Source organism: Salmo trutta, chromosome 9 (assembly GCF_901001165.1).
Source record: "Salmo trutta chromosome 9, fSalTru1.1, whole genome shotgun sequence".
Lineage (NCBI taxonomy): Eukaryota > Metazoa > Chordata > Actinopteri > Salmoniformes > Salmonidae > Salmo > Salmo trutta.
The window spans coordinates 28,913,312-28,937,887 of NC_042965.1; the positions used below are offsets into that span (position 1 = coordinate 28,913,312).

Consider the following 24,576-nt stretch of genomic DNA (forward strand, 5'->3'; position numbering starts at 1 on the left):
TATATATATATATATATATATATATTTTATGCTTCTTGGTGAGATATGTTTTTGTTTATAAAGACATGGGGAAATGTTTTATTGTAAACTCTCGAGTCCTATTCTCTCTTCTCGCCTCTTGCTCAAAACCCATTGGAGAAGATGGTCAGAGCGGCGGGACCTCTGGCTTTATCATCCAATGGATTTTGAGAAGGAGGCGATGAGAGGACACGAGGAGGATGCAATTGAGATTCATCCATGAACTTACGAAACCAACAGTTAACGCTATTCATTTCCATGCCAGCCCGCTAGGGGGCAGTAAAGATATATTTCTGTGTTAAGGGCTTCCGGTTTCCTGTCTTTTTCATCTGCGGAGAGAACAGCAATGAGTTACTGAAATCAAACGGCAGAAATCTGTTAAATTGTCGACGTTTTCACTTTGCTTATTGTTTGAAGAACTTAATAAGGCCCTAAAAATGGGCAGAAGTAGAAGCCGATCCCCACCAAAACGAGGTTTGTATTAGCAATGAATAACCAACGATGATGATAATAATAGCAATTCGCTAAAGTTAGCTACAGTAGCGTCCTACGTTATTTACAAACAGGTCCATATGTGTTCTAGCTAGCAAGTTGACGATAACAATAACCACTCTATTTCGGTCTCGCAACTAACATTTATGTGTAGCCCTAAACGTTGTAGTTCAACTATAGCAATCTGGTTAACCTTTAATCGTGTACACGCTAGCCCATAATGGAGTAAAGGAGCCAAACAGCGTTACTCCGGACTATAGTCAAAGGACCTTTACGTTACATGTTCTGTTTAGAGACGGATTGGCTTTGGCAGCCAAATATGGCAACTAAACGTGAATCGATTCTCAATTGCTATACGTTTCTAGAAACATAAAGTCATCTACTTTCATGTCACATAAAAATAACGTTAATTTAACAAATGCAAAAAATATACACTTAGTCAACACTGTTTTAATCGGTTTTGACCCAGTTGTAGCCCGTAGGTTTTTTTCAGTGACAACACGTTTGTGGACTCAGTCTTGCGTTTACACAGAGGTGTTCGATAACGCAGGTAGTCCTCTGTCTACAGTCTGTTTAAATAAACAAGGCTGTAAAGCCGTCCACATAATTCCCATCGTAAAGAGTTAATGCATATATTATAATTTGTGACGTTTTGGTCTTTGCAGTCTTTTCAGCTATTTTTATTTTGCCGAAGTCTACGACCCTTCATCTGTGATTGGTCAACTGTAGGGGTGCAGTAGACACATGGCAGTGTGTAAACCCTAAAGCCCTTTAAAGCTGCACTATGGAACCTTTTGGGCAACACGACCAAATTATAGATCTGTCATTCTCATTGAAAGCAAGTCTAAGAAGTGGTAGATCTATTTTATGTGCTCTCTTTCTATGCAGTTTTGTTTTTGTGTTTTACTTTCGGTTTTGTAAACTAGATGAAAGTACACTATTTTTGGTTATGGAAAATGTTTATCACAGTGGTTTAGATTGTACAATAATTCTCTACGCTGTACTTGCTTGTTTTGTCACATAAACACATTTTAGCTACCAGGAAATTGAGGAGGATGGCGCATCTTTAAGTGTGTATAGTAATTGAACCTTTTTTGTTTTGAGAAAATGATTTATAACTGATTTGTTCCTTATGTTTCCAGAACTGTACCGCAAACAATGCATGTTAACGTTAGAGCAAGCGTCTGGGTTCTTAACAAAACTCCCCTGGCAAGAAGATACTGTTGTCAAAGATCTAACTAACCCAATATAGTTAATCGGTGTCATTTCTAGTGGGAGAAAATGAAGCATAGTGGGCAGAACAAGCAAGGAGGTGGGCAAAGCCAAACAGGAGCTAGGGAGATCCTATTGTAGCATATATTTCCTTTAGGGAATGAATGCCTCCTCTGAGAAGTGTGTGTGTGTGTGTGTGTGTGCACAACCTCAATTTGACCTCAACCTCACTCTTTCAAACACTAAGTCTAAAACTTAGTGCCCTGTGTTTGTAACAGATTGTAGTTTTGGGAACATAATGTATTGAGATAAGATGTTTCATCGATGAGAAAATTAGCAGAATGTTGGCCCAGTTTCACCTAGTAAATCTTCTCCCACTACCCGTGACTGGACTTCAACTCCCTATCTTTTGGTGGTGAGAATGTTCTAAATGAATGCTTCATCTTTATAGCCCCTGTGATGTCTGGGTAACCCCTTCTGTTGACTACCACAACTGAAAAACCTATTGGAAACTGGAGATATTTTTACATCACTGGTTAGAGGACAACCTGCTATTGACTACCACAACTACAGCTACATTTTGGAATGTTGCGTTTTGATACAGGGGTCACCAAAACAGAAAGAAACGCAACACTATTTTGTCGTCACTCATCGGTTATCACGTTGAAATCAATTTCAAAAAAATTGAAATTAAAAACCGAAATCCTGCAAACCCCAGTGCATATGACAAAATAAACATTACAAAACCAAATATGTTGATCTGTTTTAAGCACTTGAATTATGCAGGTATAACTCTAGTCAACAATCTGAGGTAAAAATGTGATGACCCCGATGCTATCAAAACGTCAGCTTGTGTAATGTATTTACAAATACTGTCCACATCATGGGAAGTAACATATTACATTTTTTCACTATCTTATTAATGTATAGCTTCATTTATCGTGATAGTAAGTTACACACAGATTTGTTTCAGTAATCACATACTTTATATTTCTCAGTAGTTTAACCATTTAGAGATAAAAAAAATGCTCATCACCATTAAACCAGGCGCTCTAGACTAGAGCGTCCAAAGGGTCTGTGCAGCAGGCTGAATGTTTGACGTCCCTATAGTTAGCGTCTATGACAGTGGAGATTGCTGAGGGGAAGACAGCTCATCATAATGGTTGGAATGGTATCAAACGTATCAGATGTGGTTGATACCACTCCATTCCAGCCATTATTATAAGCTGTCCTCCCCTCAGCAGCCTCTACTGGTCCACACGGCTATGAACATGCTATGCTATGAATATAGCTAGCGCGTCTTTCTCTGGTCCATCACGCGACAACTACGAGTTGCCTTTACTCTGTGGAACATTCCTTTGACTCTTTCAGTTTTCCCCAAATATATATTTAGAGTCATTTTATACTTTTGTAACTCACCAAAGTGTAGATGTTGCTAGAGTGTTAGATACTTTCTCTGTATGCACAGGGTGTCATATAAAAAGAATACAAAAACGATCAGACTAGCTCTGGTCCACGTGCATGCGTTGGATCTGCACCACAACCTGCGTACACCTCTGTATGCATGTGGACCAGAGCTAGTCTGGTGGTATATAACGTTTGTATTTTTGGAGAAATGACACCCTGCATATACAGAAATTATTCAACACTTCAGCAACATCTTTACTTCGAGGTAGTACGAAAGTTTATTGAACCCATTCACTAAACAAAATTATATTCATGTAAGGATTCATAACATGGATGCTGTTCTTGGTCCTCCACCATACTAAGTAATGTCTTGGTCTGTTTGTTCCTCGTCTGCAGAGAGACGACGCTCTCGCTCGGGTTCAAGGGAGCGTGAACGAAAGCGCAGGGAGAGGGAACGCTCCCGTTCTCGGGACAGGGAAAGGCGAAGGAGCCGCTCACGTTCTCCAGCCCGCAGGCGACGCTCAAGGTGAGAGAAAAGACCCCCAGTGAGTCATCTCAACTAAAAGGGGGTTGACAGTGGACTCATACAGGGTCATTAGTTACTTCTCTAGGCCTATGGTGTAACCTCAGTCTACACACCCATTGACATAAATATATCTGGCTAAAGAGCCTGTGATACCTTGTGCTCTTAGGGGGAATTTTGACTATTTCTGTACTGCAAAAGTATTACTAGGGCTATATTCTGATTCCACACCCTTCTCCCCAAATGTGCACTTCCTCATCCTCAAGAATTTACAAGCATTGGATTGGGGTGTGGGGAGTGTTTCCAGTTTCCACCATATTTGTTAAACCAATCCATAAGGGAAAATGATTTGTGCGCACTTCAAGAAGGATATTGAATGGGACCTCTTCCTAGATAACCCGTCCACCAGCCATCTCTGTCTCTTGTCTTTAGGTCTCCTCGTCGGCCGCGCTCTTCTTCCGGCTCCCCCTCCAGGCAGAAGGACAGGCGTGACGATGAAGATAAAAAGGATTCCAAGGATAAGCCAGTGAAGGAGCATCAGATCTCAGGTGGTTTATCTGCTATGAACTTGTATGTGTCTCAAATGACACTTGATTCCCTATATGGTGCAGTACTTTTGACCAGAGCCCTGTGTGTATATATACACAGTACCAGTCAAAATTTTGGACACCTATTCATTCAAGGTGTTTCTTTATTTTGACTATTTTCTACATTGTAGAATAGTAGTGAAGACATCAAAACTATGAAATAACACACATGGAATAATGTAGTAACCAAAAAGTGTCAAACAAATAAAAATAGATTTTAGATTCTTCTAAGTAGCCACCCTTTGCCTTGATGACAGCTTTGCACACTCTTCGCATTCTCTCAACCAGCTTAACCTGGAGTGCTTTTCCAACAGTCTTGAAGGAGTTCCCACATATGCTGAGCACGTGTTGGCTGTTTTTGTTTTGGGTCATTATCCTGTTGGAAAACAATTGATAGTCCCACTAAGCCCAAACCAGATGGGATGGCGTATCGCAGCAGAATGCTGTGGTAGCTATGCTGGTTAAGTGTGCCTTGCATTCTAAATAAAATCAGTGTCACCAGCAAAGCACCATCACACTACCTCCTTCATGGTGGGAACCACACATGCAGAGATCATTCGTTTATCTACTCAAAATTGGACTCATCAGACCATCTAATGTCCATTGCTCAATGTTTCTTGGCCCAAGCAAGTCTCTTCTTATTAGTCACCTTTCGTAGTGGTTTCTTTGCAGCAAATTCGACCATGAAGGTCTGATTCAAGCAGTCTCTTCTGAACAGTTGAGTTTGTCTGTTACTTAAACTCTGAAGCATTTATTTGGGCTGCAATTTCTGAGGCTGGTAACTAATGACCTTATCCTCTGCAGCAGAGGTAACTCTGGGTCTTCCTTTCCTGTGGCCATCCTCATGAGAGCATGTTTCATAGCTCTTGATGGTTTTTGCGACTGCACTTGAAGAATAGTTCTTGACATTTTCTGACTTGACTGACCATGTCTTAAAGTAATGATGGACTGTCGTTTCTTTGCTTATTTGAGCTGTTCTTGCCACATTATGAACTTGGTCTTTTACCAAATAGGGCTATCTTCTGTATACCACTCATGCCTTGTCACAATACAATACAACTGATTGGCTCAAATGCATTAAGAAGAAAATAAATTCCACAAATTAACTTTTAACAAGGCACACCTGTTAATTGAAATGCATTCCAGGTGACTACCTCATGAAGCTGGTTGAGATAATGAGTGTGCAAAGGTTGGCTACTTTGAATGATCTCAAATATACAATATATTTTGATTTAACACTTTTGGTAGCTACATGCTTCCATATGTGTTATTTCATAGTTTTGATGTCTTCACTATTCTACAATGTAGAAAATAGTCAAAATAAAGGAACCGTTGAATGAGTGTGTCAACTTTTGACTGTGTGTGTGTGTGCGCGTGCTAATTGGGATGCACCCCTTCTGTGAGAATATGGAGAAATACTACTGTTGAATGTCAGTGTCTAAAAGTGTGTATTGTTTATAGAGGAAGACATGCAGGGCAAGACAGAAGAGGAGATTGAGATGATGAAGATTATGGGATTTGGCAATTTTGACACCACAAAGGTAAGGATTCTGTCAACTCGTCTCAAATCTAGAGGTTCCTGGTTCGGCTTGCCAAAGATATCTGTAGATATTAGATGCTTTTATTTAGTCTGCAGAACAATTATCCTGTAGGCAGGTAATTGCTGAAATTGTCCAACTCACCACAAGGGGGCACAGTTTTCTAAACCTAACTGATTGTACAGTGCACTTCACCAACAAGAATTAAAGATCTAACAATCATTATAATAGTGATGTCTAAGAACTTGACATATTCCACTTTTGGTAAACAGTTTGTTGTAAGACTAAGATCATCTGAGATGGGTGTGATTCTTTTCAAAGGAGTTCAAGTAGGTCTCTCAATTTGTTTGGCAGTTGTTTTTATGGCAGGAAGATGTTTTGATTTGATACAACTTAATTGTTTATTGCCACAGGTGAACGAATGGAGAACAACCTCATGTTTTTGGATGTGTGATGTATTAATGTGGTTGTCATTGCCAACAGGGGAAGAAGACCAATGGAGCAGTCAATGCGCATGCTATCAATGTGTCTCAGAAGAGGAAATACAGGTCTGTTGATTCATTGTCATTAACCCCAAGAGTTGGCTTATGTGGCTTTTTATTTCACAAATAACATTTTAAATTACAAAATTAGGTAGAGCTGCTCACATGTAGTTGTGAAAATGCTGTAATATAGACTGCATTTAGTATATAATATCTCAATGTGTGGGACTACCAATATCTAGTCCTTCTTGTTAGGATATTTATTTTCCATCACATTCAGGTCACCTGTTATTAAGTAGCGTATCTTGTTGATTTATGCACCAACTAGCTTCATTTGTTTATAAATCAACAATTCCAACTACAAGGCACAAGGTCCTGGCTGATATTGAGCAGTCTGAACAATGACCATGCTCATTGCAGCCAATCACCTCTGCTGGTGTTTCTATGCAGACATATCGGCTCTCCTATTGGTGGACAATGATGTAATGGTAACAGTTTTGTATTGTTTCTTTTTTTCTTTTCAGGCAATACATGAACAGAAAAGGTGGATTCAACAGACCTCTGGACTTCATTGCTTGAAGTAGGATAAACAGAACATACTCATTGATGTTCCCTAAAATATACTATTTTAGCCTTGTCTCTAGACTGTTTTGGTGATAGTTTATTTTTTTGTATTATGTATTTGTTTTCATTTTGACTCCCTGTTCTGCATATAAGTTATGCAAAGACCCATGCAACTGAATATAATGAAATGTTTCTAATATGTTTAGCTTATTTTAAGAATGAGTCTTGTTGACAACATGCCTGGGTCGATATGCTTTTCAGGGTGCATTTTAATTAAAGTGTTTTTGAGTCCGATTAAAAACGTTAATTCAGATCATGACCCCTTCTCATTTTTACGATTTATGTAAATTGCCAAATTATTGAAATGTAAAGCTCTAAGTGGGATAGTTAATTGATTGCTGAAAGGTCTGAGAATATTTTTGAAGGCAAGTATTGTAATGGGTGGGATTTGAGCACAAACCTTCTTCAGTTGTGTTCAAATTCCCTCTCTAGGCTCATTTCTCATGTCATCTTCTGTATATGGTTTTAAGGACAAACGGTTGAAAGCAGCGGTTAGCCTTCCTATCGCCTTTGACCACAGAATGTCGGCTGTCATTTCTATTAGTTTTCCAACAATTCTACTTGTTGAATCTCTACCATTTGTCGTCAACAAACGGATGTGTTCATTAGTCGCACACTGTTCCCTTTTCATTCAGTGAGCAATATATTCTGTTTGGTTCCCTATGTGATGTACTGCTCACGGCCGACGTTCGTGTTTTGTCTTGTCTCCCCCTTGATCACACCTACAGCGTCATTGTGTTTTGCTACACCAGAAGTACATTCATTTCCAATGGACCGCTGTGTTTGCCTTGCAGCATTGTGTTCTGTGTGGTGCATAGGTTGGATTTATTGAACGTATGCATCAAATTGTATGCGTAGCCGGCTTGACAGAAATGGTAGAAGGTGAATGTTAAACTTTTCTTCGACACATCCAGATGATGCTTCATACCATTTTGCGCAATGATGGTTTAGGTGTGCTCAAGCTGTAGTCTTTTTTGCATACTACACTGAACAAAAATGAAAAAGCAACATGTAAAGTGCTGGTCCCATGTTTCATGAGGTGAAATGAAAGATCCCATAAATGTTCCATAGGCACACAAAGCTTATTCTGGGGACAATAAAATGCCACTCTAAAATGTTAAGTTTTGAGGGATTGTGCAATTGGCATGCTAACTGCAGGAATGTCCACCAGAGTGTTGAATGTTCATTTCTCTACCATAAGCCACATCCGTGTAACCACGCAAGCCCAGGACCACCTCCAGGCTTTTTCACCTGTGGTGGGATCGTCAAGAGGTGGGGAGGAGTATTATTTATTTTTCATTTTACCCCCTTTTTCTCCCAATTACGATCTTTTCTGATCGCTGCAACTCCCCAACGGGCTCGGGAGAGTTATGCGTCCTCCAAAACACGACCCGCCAAACCGCGTAACTTAACACCCGCCTGCACCAATGTGTTGGAGAAAACACAGTTCAACTGACAACTGAAGTCATCCTGCAGACGCCCGGCCAAGTAAAGCCTTCCCCTATCCCGGATGGCGCTGGACCAATTGTGCGCCGCTCTATGGGACTCCCGGTCACAGTCAGTTGTCACACAGTCCGGGATCGAACGCGGGTATGTAGTGATGCCTCAAGCATTGCGATGCAGTGCCTTAGACCACAGCGACATTCAGGAGGACCTCTGAGTATTTCTGTCTGTAATAAAGCCCTTTTGTGGGGAAAAACTAATTCTGATTGGCTGGGCCTGGGCCTGGCTCCCCAATGGGTTAGCCTGGCTCCCAAGTGGGTGGGCCTATGCCCACCTATGGCTGCGCCCCTGCCCAGTCGTGAAATCCATAGATTAGGGCCTAATGAATTCATTTAAATTGACTGATTTCCTTATATGAACTGTAACTCAGCAAAATCTTAGAAATTGTTGCGTTTATATTTTTGTTCAGTGTAGTACAGTCACACTTAATTGCATTCCAATTAAATGGATGCAATTCTGGGCATTTTGGTCCAATTCTAACTGAACATCAACTGAATCTTCCCAGAGTATAATCGAACTATGGCGCAGTCAAGCACACAAAATATATTTTGTGTAGTCTTGCCGCCACATACAATTCAACGCTGGCTCTTGCCCTCATAGTATGTCAATTTCATAACCTGTTTTCAATCAACAACCTATGTGGTTTTCAAGCATATTTGGAGATTACAAGTGGTTATGGGTCTTCTGAAGTAAATTCATCAATGGGAATTTGACTGTTCTCTCTTGTCATGGTTTCTAGAATTCACATTTTTTAATAGTTATGGTTTAAAAAATGCTTAATGACTTCTGCAGCAAAACTTGCTTCCGCATTACGTTGTAAGAAAAACAGTTCCTTATCACTATACAGGTAATGGTGCGACAGGTAGCCTAGTGGTTAGAACATTTGCCAGTAACTGGAAGGTTGCAAGATCAAATCCCTGAGCTGACATGGTAAAAATCTGTCGTTCTTCCCCTGAACAAGGCAGTGTTCCTAGGCCATCATTGAAAATAGGAATTTGTTCTTAACTGACTTGCCCATTTACATAAAGGTAAAAAATAAAATACCAATGGAAAGTTAATTTTGCATGAACCGGTGACCCTGTCAGGCGGAGTGTATAGAATTTAGACCACTCCATTGGTCCTTAATAAAAATCTCCACTCACCCGGGGCACCTGGCAATGCAAAACGAAGTGCCCCAATAGTGGCGCAGCATGTGAATTCCGCCAACCACTGAACTCGAAATAAAGCAAACAACACTGAAAAGCCAATCACCGATGTACACAGCGAAAGCAGCATGTCCACGGGGCGTGGTCTTTCACGCGCTGCTCGTGCGAGTTGTTGACGAATCGCGATTTGACTCGGTGAGAACAATCAATGGCACGCCAAAACACTTACTTGGTGCCAACAACAGTAGAGAAACACGACTCCATTGTGGCTCTTTTCCTGTAACAACAGACTGTGATATGATGGCGCGAAAATGTTAACCAGTTTCACATGACAGCCCTGTTGGTGTTACTATTTAGGGTACCCAATCGCATCACAGCTCACATAGGGCGCGTTCGTAAACTCACTCTGGCTATCTACTCCGATTTCAGAGAACTCTCGTCTGAGTGCGCAGAATAACGGATGGATTAACGAATGGCCAGTGCCAGTAAACGTCATTATCTGTGATGCGGGCAACAATTTAGTCACCAATAGTCTGGATAACATGAAAAAAGCCTAACCAGCTCTGCTAGGCCGAGTAAAATGGTCAGAGATGTTCTCTCAATTTTTGTCTGGAAGAAGCTAGCCAACGTTAGCTTGGGTGCCGTTGAGGTCAGAATGCTTGGAACAACCCAACTCCTCGGCCAGAGCGTCCAGTGTGCGCTCCGAGAAGGTAACGCTCTGAATTTACGAACGCCCAGAGCGCACTCTGGCACTCCAGAGTGAATTTACCAACGCACCCATAAGCTCTCTGGCAAACACAGTAGTTTACCAGCAAAACTCCTGTCGTTCATATAAACACTGCTGCAAGGTAGCATTTTATCTAGCTTCTCTTTTGACCTAGTATTTTTTTTTTTTTATAAACGTTTTCGTGTCAGCCTTTGCAGCTCGAGACGACCCACACGTGATCGGTCAGCATAACTAGGCAGCTTGTTAGTTACAGTATTTGAATTTGACGAGGCTGTTTTGACGTTGGATAGCTAACTATATTCGCTGGTTCGAAATTTCGAATAGATCTCACATTATTATTATTTTTTATATATGGTTATCTCAAGCGTACCTAATTTTGATAGGTAAGGCAGACTGTATGAAGTTAATTTGTTACCCGGGTAGACGTTAGTTTCTTGACAGCTTGAGCTGCTGTACATTTTCTGTCCGGCTAATAAATTATAACGTCATTTGTTTTTGAGAGCCATCTGCGGATTGTCATTTTTACTTTTAAGAACAAGGCTTTCTGCCTGAAATATGTGTTAGTGATTACACAAACATTGTAGCTAGCTAGCATTTAGCTTGCTTGCACCCGTAACAGCGATTGTAACCGCGAGCTAGCATCAGCCAAGCGAATTTGACAAAGTATTTAGTCAATTAAGTTATCAAGAGCAGTATCACACACACACCGATAACTGACTTCTGTTGTCGATCATTTGCACCCATCTCTTGCTTATTTTCATTACCGAAAGAAAGTGAAGTACCCTGGCTAGCCACAGTCAGAAGCAGTTGATTCTGAATCTGACTCTGTCATTTTATCAGCGTTATTGTTGAAAATGGCGGCGATCGAAATGGTGCAGATGTTGATCGAAGCAGCAGAATACCTTGATCGCAGAGAAAGAGGTACAGTGTTAACATATTTTGTGTATCATATTGTTTTTATATAATTAGTGAGTTACCCTGCCTCATTTGAATTGCTGGGGAGTGCACCTGTCATAATTCATTTATCAGGTTCATTATAAATGATTGATTATTGATGTAGACCAGATATTAAAAACATTAATTCATAATTGCATTGTACATTGAATAAGGGGGCCAGCTGGCAGCAATATGCTCACAGCAACAAGAACAGTCGACCATGCAGGGGATATTTTCTATTACAAACACTTTGAAGTATAGTGTTGCGATTTTACTGACATGCAGAAATGACCATGTTTGATCGAAAAATACATTGTCACGTTCACACTGGAAGGGTTCATGCTTGCGCCAATGGATTTGATCTTGATGTTCTGTCCAAACGATTTCCCACCTCTCCCTTCTCTCTTTTGTGGTTAGGCTGAGGAGCCAGCAGGGTTTACACCAGTTCAGATGACATCATTGGCTGAAAAGGGGGGAAATTATCATAAATCGAGATTTTATGTTTATACTCAAGCTATATAACTACAAACGTGATACAAATAATAGGTCACTTCTTACCTAGCCAAAAAAAATACAGTATTCCCTCATCTCACGTTTATGGCTCATCAGTTTATTGGAATGTCTATGGTTGCATTGAATGCATTCATTGCACTGTGTTGTGAATTACAGTGATGGATTGATTTATATCCTGCTAATTTATTTCCAGAAGCTGAACATGGCTATGCCTCCATGTTACCTTTCACCAGCAGCAAAGAGAAGGACAGCTTGAAACGGAAAAATAAAAGCAAGAAGAACTCCAGTAGCAGGTATAGTCATTTGAGCTAGTTCTGTCTATACTTCCTTGTGTAGAGTAAACCCCCTCAAGGGAATACCCTACAACTGCAAGATCAGTTTTTCAGAGAACAAGACCTTTGTGTTGTCCAGTTTTAGCCCCAACAGTGATCCAGATGGGAAAAGTATTAATCCGATTCAGAGTTTAGCAAGTAGCTACATACAATAGTGGGGAATCCAAGCCTTTTGAGGTCGATCAAGGTGTCCAAGGATAAACTGCAGCAGTCAGGTAGTTCACCCTGACGGGCGTCCCTTCTGGAAGGACAGGACCACCTCACCCTGCCTGGCCAATTGTCTGTCTTTCTGATGTTATCCAGCTTACCTACAGTGCCTTGCAAAAGTCTTCACCCCCTTTGGCATTTTTCCTATTTTGTTCCATTACAACCTGTAATTTAAATGGATTTGGATTTCATGTAATGGACATACACAAAATAGTCCAAATTGGTGAAGTGAAATGAAAAAAATTACTTGTTTAAAAAAATGTAAAATAGAAAAATGGTGCGTGCATATGTATTCACTCCCTTTGCTATGAAGCCCCTAAATAAGATCTGGTGCAACCAATTACCTCCAGAAGTCACATAATTAATTAAATAAAGTCCACCTGTGTGCAATCTAAGTGTCACATCATCTCAGTGTATATATACACCTGTTCTGAAAGGCCCCAGAGACTGCAACACCACTAAGCAAGAGGCGCCACCAAGCAATGAAGTGGTGAAGAACAAGGAGCTTGAAGACCAAGGAGCTCTCCAAACAGGTCAGGTACAAAGTTATGGAGAAGTACAGATCAGGGTTGGGTTATAGAAAAATATCCAAAACTTTGAACATCCCACGGAGCACCATTAAATCCATTATTAAAAAATGGAAAGAATATGACACCACAACAAACCTGCCAAAAGAGGGCCGCCCACCAAAACTCACAGACCAGGCAAGGAGGGCATTAATCAGAGAGGCAACAAAGAAACCAAAGATAACCCTGAAGGAGCTGCAAAGCTCCACAGCTGAGATTGGAGTATCTGTCCATAGGACCACTTTAAGCCGTACACTCCACAGAGCTGGGCTTTATGGAAGAGTGGCCAGAAAAAAGCCATTGCTTAAAGAAAAAAATAAGCAAACACATTTGGTGTTCACCAAAAGGCATGTGATAGACTCCCCAAACAGGACGGAGGACGGTACTCTGCTCAGATGAGACTAAAATGTAGCTTTTTAGCCATCAAGGAAAACGCTAATGCTGGCGCAAACCCAACACCTCTCATCACCCCGAGACACCATCCCCACAGTGAAGCATGGTGGTGGCAGCATCATGCTGTGGGGATGTTTTTCATCGGCAGGGACTGGGAAACTGGTCAGAATTGAAGGAATGGTGGATGGCGCTAAATACAGGGAAATTCTTGAGGAAAACCTGTTTCAGTCTTCCAGAGATTTGAGACGAGGACAGAGGTTCACCTTCCAGCAGGACAATGACCCTAAGCATACTGCTAAAGCAACACTCGAGTGGTTTAAGGGGAAACATTTAAATGTCTTGTAATGGCCTAGTCAAAGCCCAGACCTAAATCCAATTGAGAATCTGTGGTATGACTTAAAGATTGCTGTATACCAGCAGGAACCCATCTAACTTGAAGGAGCTGGAGCAGTTTTGCACACTCAAGTTTTTTTTGTTGTTGGAATATTTCTTGTTTGCTTCACAATAAAAACAAATATTTTGCATCTTCAAAGTGTTGGGCATGTTGTGTAAATGAAATGATACGAACCCAGAAAAAAATATATTTTAATTCCATGTTGTAAGGCAACAAAATAGGAAAAATGCCAAGGGGGTGAATACTTTCGCAAGGCACTGTAGACAGCCTCCTACAGTGGTCTTACCTAGGCCTATATGTGTCACGGTGTCTGTCTGCCTGTGTGGTCGAGCGAGGCAGTAACTGTAGATAACGACGTTAAATCTAAACGGGGATAAATGAGGGGTTGTACTGGTCTATTTATACCTAAGCCTCAGTCTGTTGTAATAGGAACCTGCTGTTATTACAATATTTGGTTTGGACTGATGGGTTGCTTAGTTCTCCAACTTGGGCTAACAGAGCCACCAGTACATACATGTACAGTAAAGCATTCACATACACACAGGACAGCTAAGGTCTAGTTTACAGTAAACTACACAGTATAGTATACTACTAAAAATAGCATAGACATGGTAGGTTCTGTTTACCAGTACAGGGTTTTTTCTGGATTAAAAAGTGGCTTAGGTGGTGGGCATGGCAGCGCTGTCGGCGCTGCTAAATTTGAGAATTTTTAGAGGCCCCCGTCTTGGTGCCGTGGAGAACTTTTTATACTTTTTATGCCAATATCCCACAAATTTACACATTTCTCCGTGCAGCTGAAATACCATTTTGCACTTTTGAAGCAAGTTTCTTGCAATTCTATGCATTTTGCCATGGATAATGCTGTGTTCTTTTGCTCAAACATAACAAAATGAATACTGCTAAATTAAATTCTCCGTGACTGTCTAGCATTTATTTAGGTGATTGTTAGTTCTCAAAGATAATATCATTAAAAAATATATACAGGTCCAATATTTTTCTACATAATTTATATCTGGTTTTGGTCATTTAAGTTTACCTTAAAAGTGTTTTTACATTTTTGGGATGGATGTAAATAAATAATATACATTACCGTGCAAAAGTTTGGGGTCACTTAGAAATGTCCTTCCTTGTTTTCCATGAAAACATACATGAAATGAGTTGCAAAATAAATAGGAAATATAGTCAAGACATTGACAAGGTTATAAAGATTTTTAATTGAAATAATAATTGTGTCCTTAAAACTTTGCTTTCTTCAAAGAATCCTCCATTTGCAGCAATTACAGCCTTGCAGGCCTCACAAATGTTCTTCTTTGTGTTCCGAACACCTCAAACTTAGATTAGTCTGTCCATTACACTTTTTTTCCAATCTTCTTCTGTCCAGTGTCTGTGTTCTTTTGCCCATCTTAATCCTTTCTTTTTTTATTGGCCAGTCTGAGATATGGCTTTTTCTTTGCAACTCTGCCTAGAAGGCCAGCATCCCGGTGTCGCTTTTTCGCTGTTGACGTTGAGACAGGTGTTTTTTGCGGGTACTATTTAATGAAGCTGCCAGTTGAGGACTTGTGAGGCATCTGTTTCTCAAACTAGACAATCTAATGTACTTGTCCTCTTGCTCAGTTGTGCACCAGGGCCTCCCACTCCTCTTTCTATTCTGGTTAGAGACAGTTTGCGCTGTTCTGTGAAGGGAGTAGTACACAGCGTTGTACGAGATCTTCAGTTTCTTGACAATTTATAGCATGGAATAGCCTTCATTTCTCAGAACAAGAATAGACTGATGAGTTTCAGAAGAATGTTCTTTGTTTCTGGCACAAATGCTTATGCTCCAGATACTCAACTAGTCTAAAGAAAGCCAGTTTTATTGCTTCTTTAATTAGAACAAAAGTTTTCAGCAGTGCTAACATAATTGCGAAAGGGTTTTCTAATGATCAATTAGCCTTTTAAAATGATAAACTCGGATTAGCTAACACAACGTGCCATTGGAACACAGGAGTGATGGTTGCTGATAATGGGCCTCTGTACGCCTATGTAGATATTCCATCAAAAAATCTGCCGTTTCCAGCTACAATAGTCATTTACAACATTAACAATGTGTACCTTGTATTTCTGATCAATTTGATGTTATTTTAATTGACAAAAAGTGTGCTTTTCTTTAAAAAAACTATGACATTTCTAAGTGACCCCAAACTTTTTAACGGTAGTGTATATCTCTCAACAACAACAAAAATCATTGTTTGGACTTAGGCACCCAAAATGTTTTTTAGGCGGCCTGCCCAAGGATTACCATGGCAGAAAAATCTCTGCTAGTATACTACATAATTGTTGTATTAATTTTATTTTTTAAGAACAAAATCTTATTTACAATGACAGCCTACCAAAAGGCACAAGGCTTCCTGTGGGGACGGGGGCTGGGATAAAACATTTAAAATGGGACAAAACACACACACTACATAAAGAGAGAACTAAGACAACAGCATAGCATGGTACAGTAGCAACACATGACAACATGGTAGCAACACAACATGGCAGCAGCACAACATGGTAGCAGCACAAAACGGGGTACAAACATTATTGGGCACAGACAACGGCACAAAGGGCAAGAAGGTAGAGACAACAATACATCACACAAAGCAGCCACAACTGTCAGTAAGTGTCCATGATTGAGTCTTTGAATGAAGAGATTGAAATAAAACTGTCCAATTTGAGTGTTTTATTGCAGCTCGTTCCAGTTGCTAGCTGCAGCAAACTGAAAAGAGGAGCGACCCAGGGATGTGTGTGCATTGGGGACCTTTAACAGAATGTGACTGGCAGAATGGGTGTTGTATGTGGAGGATGAGGGCTGCAGTAGATATATCAGATAGGGGGGAGTGACACCTAAGCGGGTTTTATAAATAAGCATCAACCAGTGGGTCTTGCGACGGGTATACAGAGATGACCAGTTTACAGAAGAGTATAGAGTGAATTTCTTCCATTATCTTGGTTCAAAAATATTGTGTGCGTCCTGATGTACTAGGCTGACTGCTCCCATATTTTATTTTGTAAATGTATTATGTTAATAGTTCAATAAAATGTATTGCTATGTACTGGCCGCTTACACCTCTTTCTTTGAATTACCTGCCATTTAGGGGCCTACCTTCCCACTGCCTTCTCAACTGAAGAAAAATATAGTTGCAACAATTTCAAAGATTTTACTGAGTTATAGTTCATATAAAAAAAAATGAGTCAATTGAAATAAATTCATTGGGCATCAATCTATGAATTTCACATGACTAGAAATACAGATATGCATCTTTTGGCCACAGATACCAAAAAAAAGTAGGGTTGTGGATCAGAAAACCAGTCAGTATATGGTATGACCAGCATTTGCCTCATGCAGCGCGACACATCCTTCGCATAGTTGATCAGGTTGTTGATTGTCGCCTCTGGAATGTTGTCCTTCTCCTCTTCAATGGCTGTCTCGAAGTTGCTGGATATTGGTGGGAACTGTAACACCCTGCCGTACACGTCGATCCAGAGCATCCCAAACATGCTCAATGGGTGACATGTCTGGTGAGTATGCAGGCCATGGAAGAACTGGGACATTTTCAGCTCCCAGGTATTGTGTCGAGATCCTTGCGATGTGGGGCCGTGCATTATCATGCTGAAACATGAGGTGATGGCGGAAGATGAATGGCACAACAATGGGCCTCAGGATCTCGTAATGGTATCTCTGTCAATTCAAATTGCCATCGATAAAATGCATTTGTGTTCGTTGTCCGTAGCTTATACCTGCCCATTCCGTAACCCCACCGCCACCATTTTATTTTTTATTTTTTTATTTTACCTTTATTTAACTAGGCAAGTCGGGTAAGAACAAATTCTTATTTTCAATGACGTGGGTTAACTGCCTTGTTCAGGGGCAGAACGACAGATTTTTACCTTGTCAGCTCGGGGATTTGATCTTGCAACCTTTCGGTTACTAGTCCAACGCTCTAACCACTAGGCTACCTGCCGCCCCAACCCCGCTGCCCCAACCCCGCTGCCCCAACCCCTACCCTGCCACCCCACCATGGGGCACTCTGTTCAAAATGTTGACATCAGAAAACTGCTCGCCCACATAACGCCATACACTCCGTTTGCCATCTGGCCGTTACAGTTGAAACCGGGGTTCGTCTGTGAAGAGCACACTCCTCCAGTGGCCATCGAAGGTGAGTATTTTTCCACTGAAGTCGGTTACAACGCCAAACTGCAGTCAGGTCAAGATCCTGGTGAGGACGACGAGCACGCAGATTAGCTTGCCTGAGACAGTTTCTGACAGTTTGTGCAGAAATTCTTTGGTTGTGCAAACCCACAGTTTCATCAGCTGTCCGGGTGGCTCGTCTCAGACCATCCTGCAGGGGTAGAAGCCGGATGTGGAGGTCCTGGGCTGGCGTGGTTACACGTGGTCTGCGATTGTGAGGCCGGTTGGATGTACTGCCAAATTCTCTAAAATGACATTGAAGGTGGCTTATGGTAGAGAAATGTACATTAAATTCTCTGGCAACAGCTCTGGTGAACATTCCTGCTGTCAGCATGTCAGTTGCATGCTCCCTCAACTTGAGACATTGGTGGCATTGTGTTGAGTGAGACAACTGAACATTTGAGTGGCCTTTTATTGTCCCCAGCACAAGGTGCACCTGTGTAATGATCAATCATGCTGTTTAATCAGCTTCTTGATATGACCCACCTGTCGGGTCAGGTGGATGGATTATCTTGGCAAAGGGGGATAAAAAAAGCTCAGTAACAGTGATGTAAACAAATTTGTGCACAACATTTGAGAGAAAGAAGCTCTGTGCGAGTGGAACATTGCTGGGACCAACACTTTACATGTTGCGTTTAAATTTTTATTCAGTATAATTTAATTGGTAGTTTATGAATGATACAATGAGAAGCAGGGGAGGGGGATGGTTAGTGGGGATGGTTAGGTGGTCAAAGCAGCTTCTGCAACTGGGTTAGGAATTTTATTTAACCTGGACAACAGGTTAAACACCACATCTCTTGTGACAAGACCACAGGGCCTCAGTTTTTATTACATTTTTTTAAAATAATATTTAATTTGAATGGGTTTGGAAACAAATGTTAACAACCACACACATACAGTTGAAGTCGGAAGTTCACATACACCTTAGCCAAATACATTTAAACTCAGTTTTTCACCATTCCTGACATTTAATCCTACTAAAAATTGTCTTAGGGCAGTTAGGATCACCACTTTATTTTAAGAATGTGAAATGTCAGAATAATAGTAGAGAATGATTTATTTCAGCTTTTAATTCTTTCATCACATTCCCAGTGGGTCAGAAGTTTACATACTCAATTAGTATTGGTAGCATTGCCTTTTTAAATAGTTTAACTTGGGTCAAACGTTTCATGTAGCCTTCCACAGGCTTCCCACAATAAGTTTGGGTGAGTTTTGGCCCATTCCTCCTGACAGAGCTGGTGTAACTGAGTCAGGTTTGTAGGCCTCCTTGCTCCCACAAGCTCTTTCAGTTCTGTCCACACATTTTCTATAGGGTTGAGGTCAGGGCTTTGTGATGGCCACTCCAATACCTTGACTTTGTTGTCCTTAAGCCATTTTGCCACAACTTTGGAAGTATGCTTGGGGTCATTGTCCATTTGGAAGACCCATTTGCGACCAAGCTTTAACTTCCTGACTGTCTTGAGATGTTGCTTCAATATATCCACATAGTTTTCCTCCCTCATGATGTCATCTATTTTGTGTGCACCAGTCCCTCCTGCAGCAAAGCACCCCCACAACATGATGCTGCCACCCCCGTGCTTCACGGTTGGGAGGGTGTTCTTCGGCTTGCAAGCCTCCCCCTTTTTCCTCCAAACATAACGATGGTCATTATGGCCACACAGTTCTTTTTTTGTTTTATCAGACCAGAGGACATTTCTCCAAAAAGTACGATCTTTGTCCCCATGTGCAGTTGCAAACAGTAGTCTGGCTTTTTTATGGCGGTTTTGGAGCAGTGGCTTCTTCCTTGCTGAGCAGCCTTTCAGGTTGTTTTGATATAGGACTCGTTTTACAGTGGATATAGATACTTTTGTACCTGTTTCCTTCAGCATCTTCACAAGGTCTTTTGCTGTTGTTCTGGGATTGATTTGCACTTTTCGCACCAAGGTACGTTCATCTCTAGGAGACAGAACTCGTCTCCTTCCTGAGCGGTATGAAGGCTGCGTGGTCCCATGGTGTTTATACTTGCGTACTATTGTTTGTACAGATGACCGTGGTACCTTCAGGCGTTTGGAAATTGCTCCCAAGGATGAACCAGACTTGTGGAGGTCTACAGTTTTTTTCTGAGGTCTTGGCTGATTTCTTTTGATTTTTTCCCATGATGTCAAGCAAAGAGGCACTGAGTTTTAAGGTAGGCCTTGAAATACATCCACATGTACACCTCCAATTAACTCAAATGATGTCAATTAGCCTATCAGAATCTTCTAAAGCCATGACATAATTTTCGGGAATTTTCCAAGCCGTTTTTAAGGCACAGTCAACTTAGTGTATGTAAACTTCTGACCCACTGGAATTGTGATACAGTGAATTATAAGGTCTGTGAACAATTGTTGGAAAAATGACTTGTCATGCACAAAGTAGATGTCCTAACCGACTTGCCAAAACTATAGTTTCTTAACAAGACCTTTTGTGGAGTGGTTGAAAAACAAGTTTTAATGACTCCAACCTAAGTGTATGTAAACTTCTGACTTCAACTGTATGTACATATTGCCAAAGCATACTTTGGAGATTAAGTGATTCATTTACAATATTAACATAATTAAAATAATGATAATCAAGATTGTCAACAGCACAATCAGTAACAACAATAATAATGTGTATAAATCACCATGCAATGGACAATAACAATGGCATGGAGGACATGTGCAGGTTGGTCTGTCAGACACTGTCTCTCATTTTATGGCAGGCAGCAATGTAGTGCGCTGCCAACCCACAGCTCTCTGCGTCCTCCCCCAACAAGATGGGTAGCCTATTCTCATCAAAGAGGTCTTTGAAATCTTGAATAAGGGTTTCAAATTTCGGGAAATGACAGTCATTGTTTATATTCTTGACATTTTGTCAGGAAATTCAGCTCTGTCTCAGGTTATGCTATGGTGCAGTGGTAGCACAGCCTTTCTTCTACAGGGAGCCAGGTTATCCTGTGTCTACCCTTCTCAATGGCAAGGTTGTGCTCACTGAGCCTGTAGTTTGTCAAGGTTCTTCTGAGGTTTTGATCAATAACCATGGTCAAATAGTTTTATGGTGGACTGTCGATTTAGACCCAGATAGCACTACATTTTGCTTTGTGTATCTGTTTTCCAATAGGTAATGTAATGTTGTTTATTCTGATTGACTGGATGTTCTGGTCCTGAGGCTTCAGTGTGTTAGTAGAACAGGATTGTGAACTCAGGACCAGCTGGATGAGGGTCCTGAGGCTTCAGTGTGTTAGTAGAACAGGATTGTGAACTCAGGACCAGCTGGATGAGGGTCCTGAGGCTTCAGTGTGTTAGTAGAACAGGATTGTGAACTCAGGACCAGCTGGATGAGGGGACTCTCTTCGTTGCCCAGCTCTTGGCATTGCAGGGCTTGGTAATGATATGAGAAGAGGTCATTGTGTAGTTTCCAAAAGTAATTGCTATTTTTTTTATTTATTATTATAAGTGGATATTGGCCTAATTCTGCCCTGCATGCATTGTTTGTAGTTTTCATCTGGACATGTAGGATAATCTTACAGAACTCTGCATGCAGGGTTTCAATGGGGTATTTGTCCCAATGGGGGAAATCTTGTTTTGTGCAATTGGTTCAATGACACATTCAATTAGTTTTAACCAAATTTCAATTTGAATTGTTTTTTTAATTGTGTAGAATGCCCTGTGTGCTTTCTCTCTCATTTCAGTCGCTGCCTCATTTAGGTGTCCAGTTGAGCTTATTTTTAAATCTAAGTAATTGTAGTGTGTGCAGTACTCTATATATTTTGTACCAATTGAGAACTCTGGAAAATCATTATTTTTGTATTTTTGGGGTTTACTCCCAGGGCTACTGCTCTAGCAGGTCCAGGCTCTGCTGTAGGCCATGTACTGTGGGTGACAGCAGGCACAGGCCATCTGTGAAGGGCAGGGATTTAACCTCTGAATTGTGGAAACTAACTCCCTCTCTCTCCCCCCTCTTTCTTTCGCTCTCTCCTCTCTCCCCCTCTTTCTCTCTCCTTTTCACTCTCTCGTCCTCCCTCGCTCTCTCTCTCCTTTCACTCCTTAACTTCCTCTCTCTCTCCCCGTCTCTCTCTTCTCACTCTGCTTTTCTCTTAGTCTCAGCTTCGGCTCCTCCATTACAAACATGGAGTCTCTCTCTTTCTCCTCCTCTCCCACCTCTCTTTCTCAAAGGTATTTTATGTCTCCGTGTCCAGTATGAAGGAAGTTATAGGTAGTTTTGCGAGTCATTGCTAACTAGCGTTAGCGCAATGCCTGGAAGTCTATGGGTATCTACTAGCATGCTAGCATGTGTGTAGTACTACATAGCTTCAATACGCTGTAGCCTTAATCACTGGTTATTACACTGGTCACTTGACTACTGTACTGTACAGAGAGTACTGTACATAACTATAATCACTAGAACAGTAATCCCCATTCAAGTCAATAGGTCTGTAATGATTGGTTCTATTTCTATGATAGTACAGTAATGCATGGGCTCCCCATGTACAGCGGGCCAGGCAGCATGTAAAGTAGAGGGGGGAGGTGGCCCTGTCCTGTACAGTAATATGGCCTGGGAGAGGTACTATAGTAATGTCATCAGTGACTGAGAGCACCTCAGGAATGTCTTGCTGGAGATCCAGTGAGTCCAAAGGACTGAGATGATCCTCTGGCAGTGGCATGCCTGCCCCCGTGCCACCCCCACCCCCCTCACATGGGAAATGGGTTACACAAGTAGCTGTATTCATATCCCAAACCTAGTCATCTCTCTACCAGTCAGCTTTACTGTGCTAATCTGTCATATGAACGGTGCTCTCTGTCTGGAGTCATCAAGCACTTGTATGTGTAGTGCAGGGGATGGAAATTTCGATGAATTTTGTTGACGACTAACCAAACCCCATTAACCGGTCAACAAACGGTTAAATTTGTTCCAAATAGTAAAATGTGACCAACAGAAAATAATATGCATGGGACACAGGAGGTTGTTGGCACCTTAATTGGGGAGGATGGGCTCGTGTCTTCCCTGTGGCTCAGTTGGTAGAGCATGGTGTTTGCAACGCCAGCATGGTATGTGCAACGCCAGGGTTGTGGGTTCGATTCCCACGGGGGGCCAGTACAAAAAAATAAAATGAATGCATGTAATGTAATGTATGAAATGTATGCATTCACTACTGTAAGTCTCTCTGGATAAGAGCGTCTGCTAAATGACTAAAATGTAATGGCTGGAGTGGAATGGTATCAAACATGTTTGATACCATTACATTTGCTCCGTTCCAGCCATTATTATGAGCTGTCCTCCCCTCAGCAGCCTCCACTGGCATGGAAGAAACAAATATTTTTCATTAAGCCCTTAAAAAAATATGCAACAATAGTAAACCTATCCTCTAATATTATTGAAAATGCAACTACTGGAATGTAGCAGAGAAGGTAAAACAATTTTCAAACATTTGCCAAAATGCTATTTGCGGGAAAACACTGTTTTAAAAGACCTTCTGCGAGCCGTTTCATGTGACAGAGATGAACGTCTACGTTAGAAACTTAGAGGAAAATTGTCAATAAATATCAGGAATGCAAACTAGTCACCTTTTCTGCGAAAATTCGCCGTTTTGAATGCAAAATAGGTGACGTATGTGAATCGTGTAGCTCCGATGAGAAAAGTTTGGGGGGGTGGGCTTCGGATCACTACTGGCTGTAAGCGAACGAGTGATGCGCATTTGGAGCAATACTGTCTGGTTCCAGGGCTCAGCCAATCGTTCACATAACTACAGAATGCAGCACGCGACTGAAGAGATAAGAGACAACCAATGTGCTAGTTACAGCATCAGCGCGCGCCATGGAAAGACGGTAGTAAGGTGCAAAGGTAGTTTGCCAGCAGCGCGTCCCCTGAACGATAACGAAGAGGTAGGTGAGAAGCCTGACCACGGAGACGGGGGTGAGAAGGGGATGAAGCGTACTTCATGAGCTGTAACTGAAAAACAAATGGCGTTTGGAAAGTTTGAGGTGAGGGAGAAAGTGTGGTGGAACAAGTATCGCTAGCATTGTTAAGTATTTTGCTATAGTAACGTTAGCTGGATCGAATTCTCCGTTAGCTAGCCAGAGAAACGTTGAGCAACATTAGCCAACTTAGCTGATAAAATGATTGCGTTTATTGTTTGAAAATAATCTGGCTAATAAAGTCAGACAGCTAGCTAACATCAGATGAGCTAACGTTAGTAACCTAACCAATTTGATATAGTATTAACAGGTATACAACTCCTTGCTGTTGTTGTGCCAAGAAGCTCCCCCTAACAGAAAATCCCCCCTTCACGTGAACGCGCACGCACTCAATTCTTCATTGCTGCGACTTGCTTGCTGTTGAGATTTCTGTTCACGTTCGGCTGCATTTCATTTTTTATTTTTATTTTGGTTTGATAGCGTGTGTGCAACCCCACTGGCTCCAGGTCATCTATAAGTCTGTGCTAGGTAAAGCCCCGTCTTATCTCAGCTCACTGGTCACCATAGCAGCACCCTCCCGTAGCATGCGCTCCAGCAAGTATATTTCACTGGTCACCCTCAAAGCCAACTCCTCCTTTGGCCGCCTTTCCTTACAGTTCTCTGCTGCCAATGACTGGAACGAATTGCAAAAATCACTGAAGCTGGAGACTCATATCTGCCTCACTAACTTTAAAAATCAGCTGTCAGAGCAAGAAAATAGCCATGCCGAAATCCCCCCTCCCCCTTCTAATTTCCTTAATTTTGTGGCTACAGTCAAATACTTTCTGTGGCACCCATCAGTCAAATACT

General features: G+C 41.4%; 2 protein-coding genes across 7 annotated transcripts in view; both read left to right on the plus strand.

Moving 5' to 3' along the window:
- The first annotated feature begins 323 nt into the window (after window positions 1-323).
- On the plus strand, window positions 324-7,136 carry snrnp27 (small nuclear ribonucleoprotein 27 (U4/U6.U5)). Its single transcript, XM_029763358.1, has 6 exons — window positions 324-492; window positions 3,526-3,655; window positions 4,085-4,200; window positions 5,701-5,780; window positions 6,261-6,325; window positions 6,784-7,136. The coding sequence occupies exons 1-6, from the start codon at window positions 456-458 to the stop codon at window positions 6,836-6,838; spliced, it is 483 nt and encodes a 160-aa protein (XP_029619218.1). The 5' UTR covers window positions 324-455; the 3' UTR covers window positions 6,839-7,136.
- A 2,605-nt stretch (window positions 7,137-9,741) lies between these two features.
- The window catches only part of mxd1 (MAX dimerization protein 1), a 32,101-nt gene continuing 17,266 nt past the window's right edge, over window positions 9,742-24,576 (plus strand). The window contains exons 1-3 of one of the 6 annotated variants that reach the window (XM_029763360.1): window positions 9,742-10,241; window positions 11,099-11,179; window positions 11,904-12,000. In XM_029763360.1, coding sequence (XP_029619220.1) covers window positions 10,112-10,241; window positions 11,099-11,179; window positions 11,904-12,000 — 308 coding nt within the window. In that variant the 5' untranslated portion in view covers window positions 9,742-10,111. The other 5 variants (XM_029763359.1, XM_029763364.1, XM_029763361.1 and 2 more) reach the window with 5 other exon arrangements.

Excerpts from the sequence above, each read along its gene's own strand:
- snrnp27 (XM_029763358.1), top strand. The coding sequence starts at position 456 with ATGGGCAGAAGTAGAAGCCGATCCCCACCAAAACGAG. Across the intron at positions 493-3,525 it reads CCGATCCCCACCAAAACGAG|AGAGACGACGCTCTCGCTCG; the intron begins GTTTGTATTAGC and ends CCTCGTCTGCAG. Across the intron at positions 5,781-6,260 it reads GCAATTTTGACACCACAAAG|GGGAAGAAGACCAATGGAGC; the intron begins GTAAGGATTCTG and ends CATTGCCAACAG.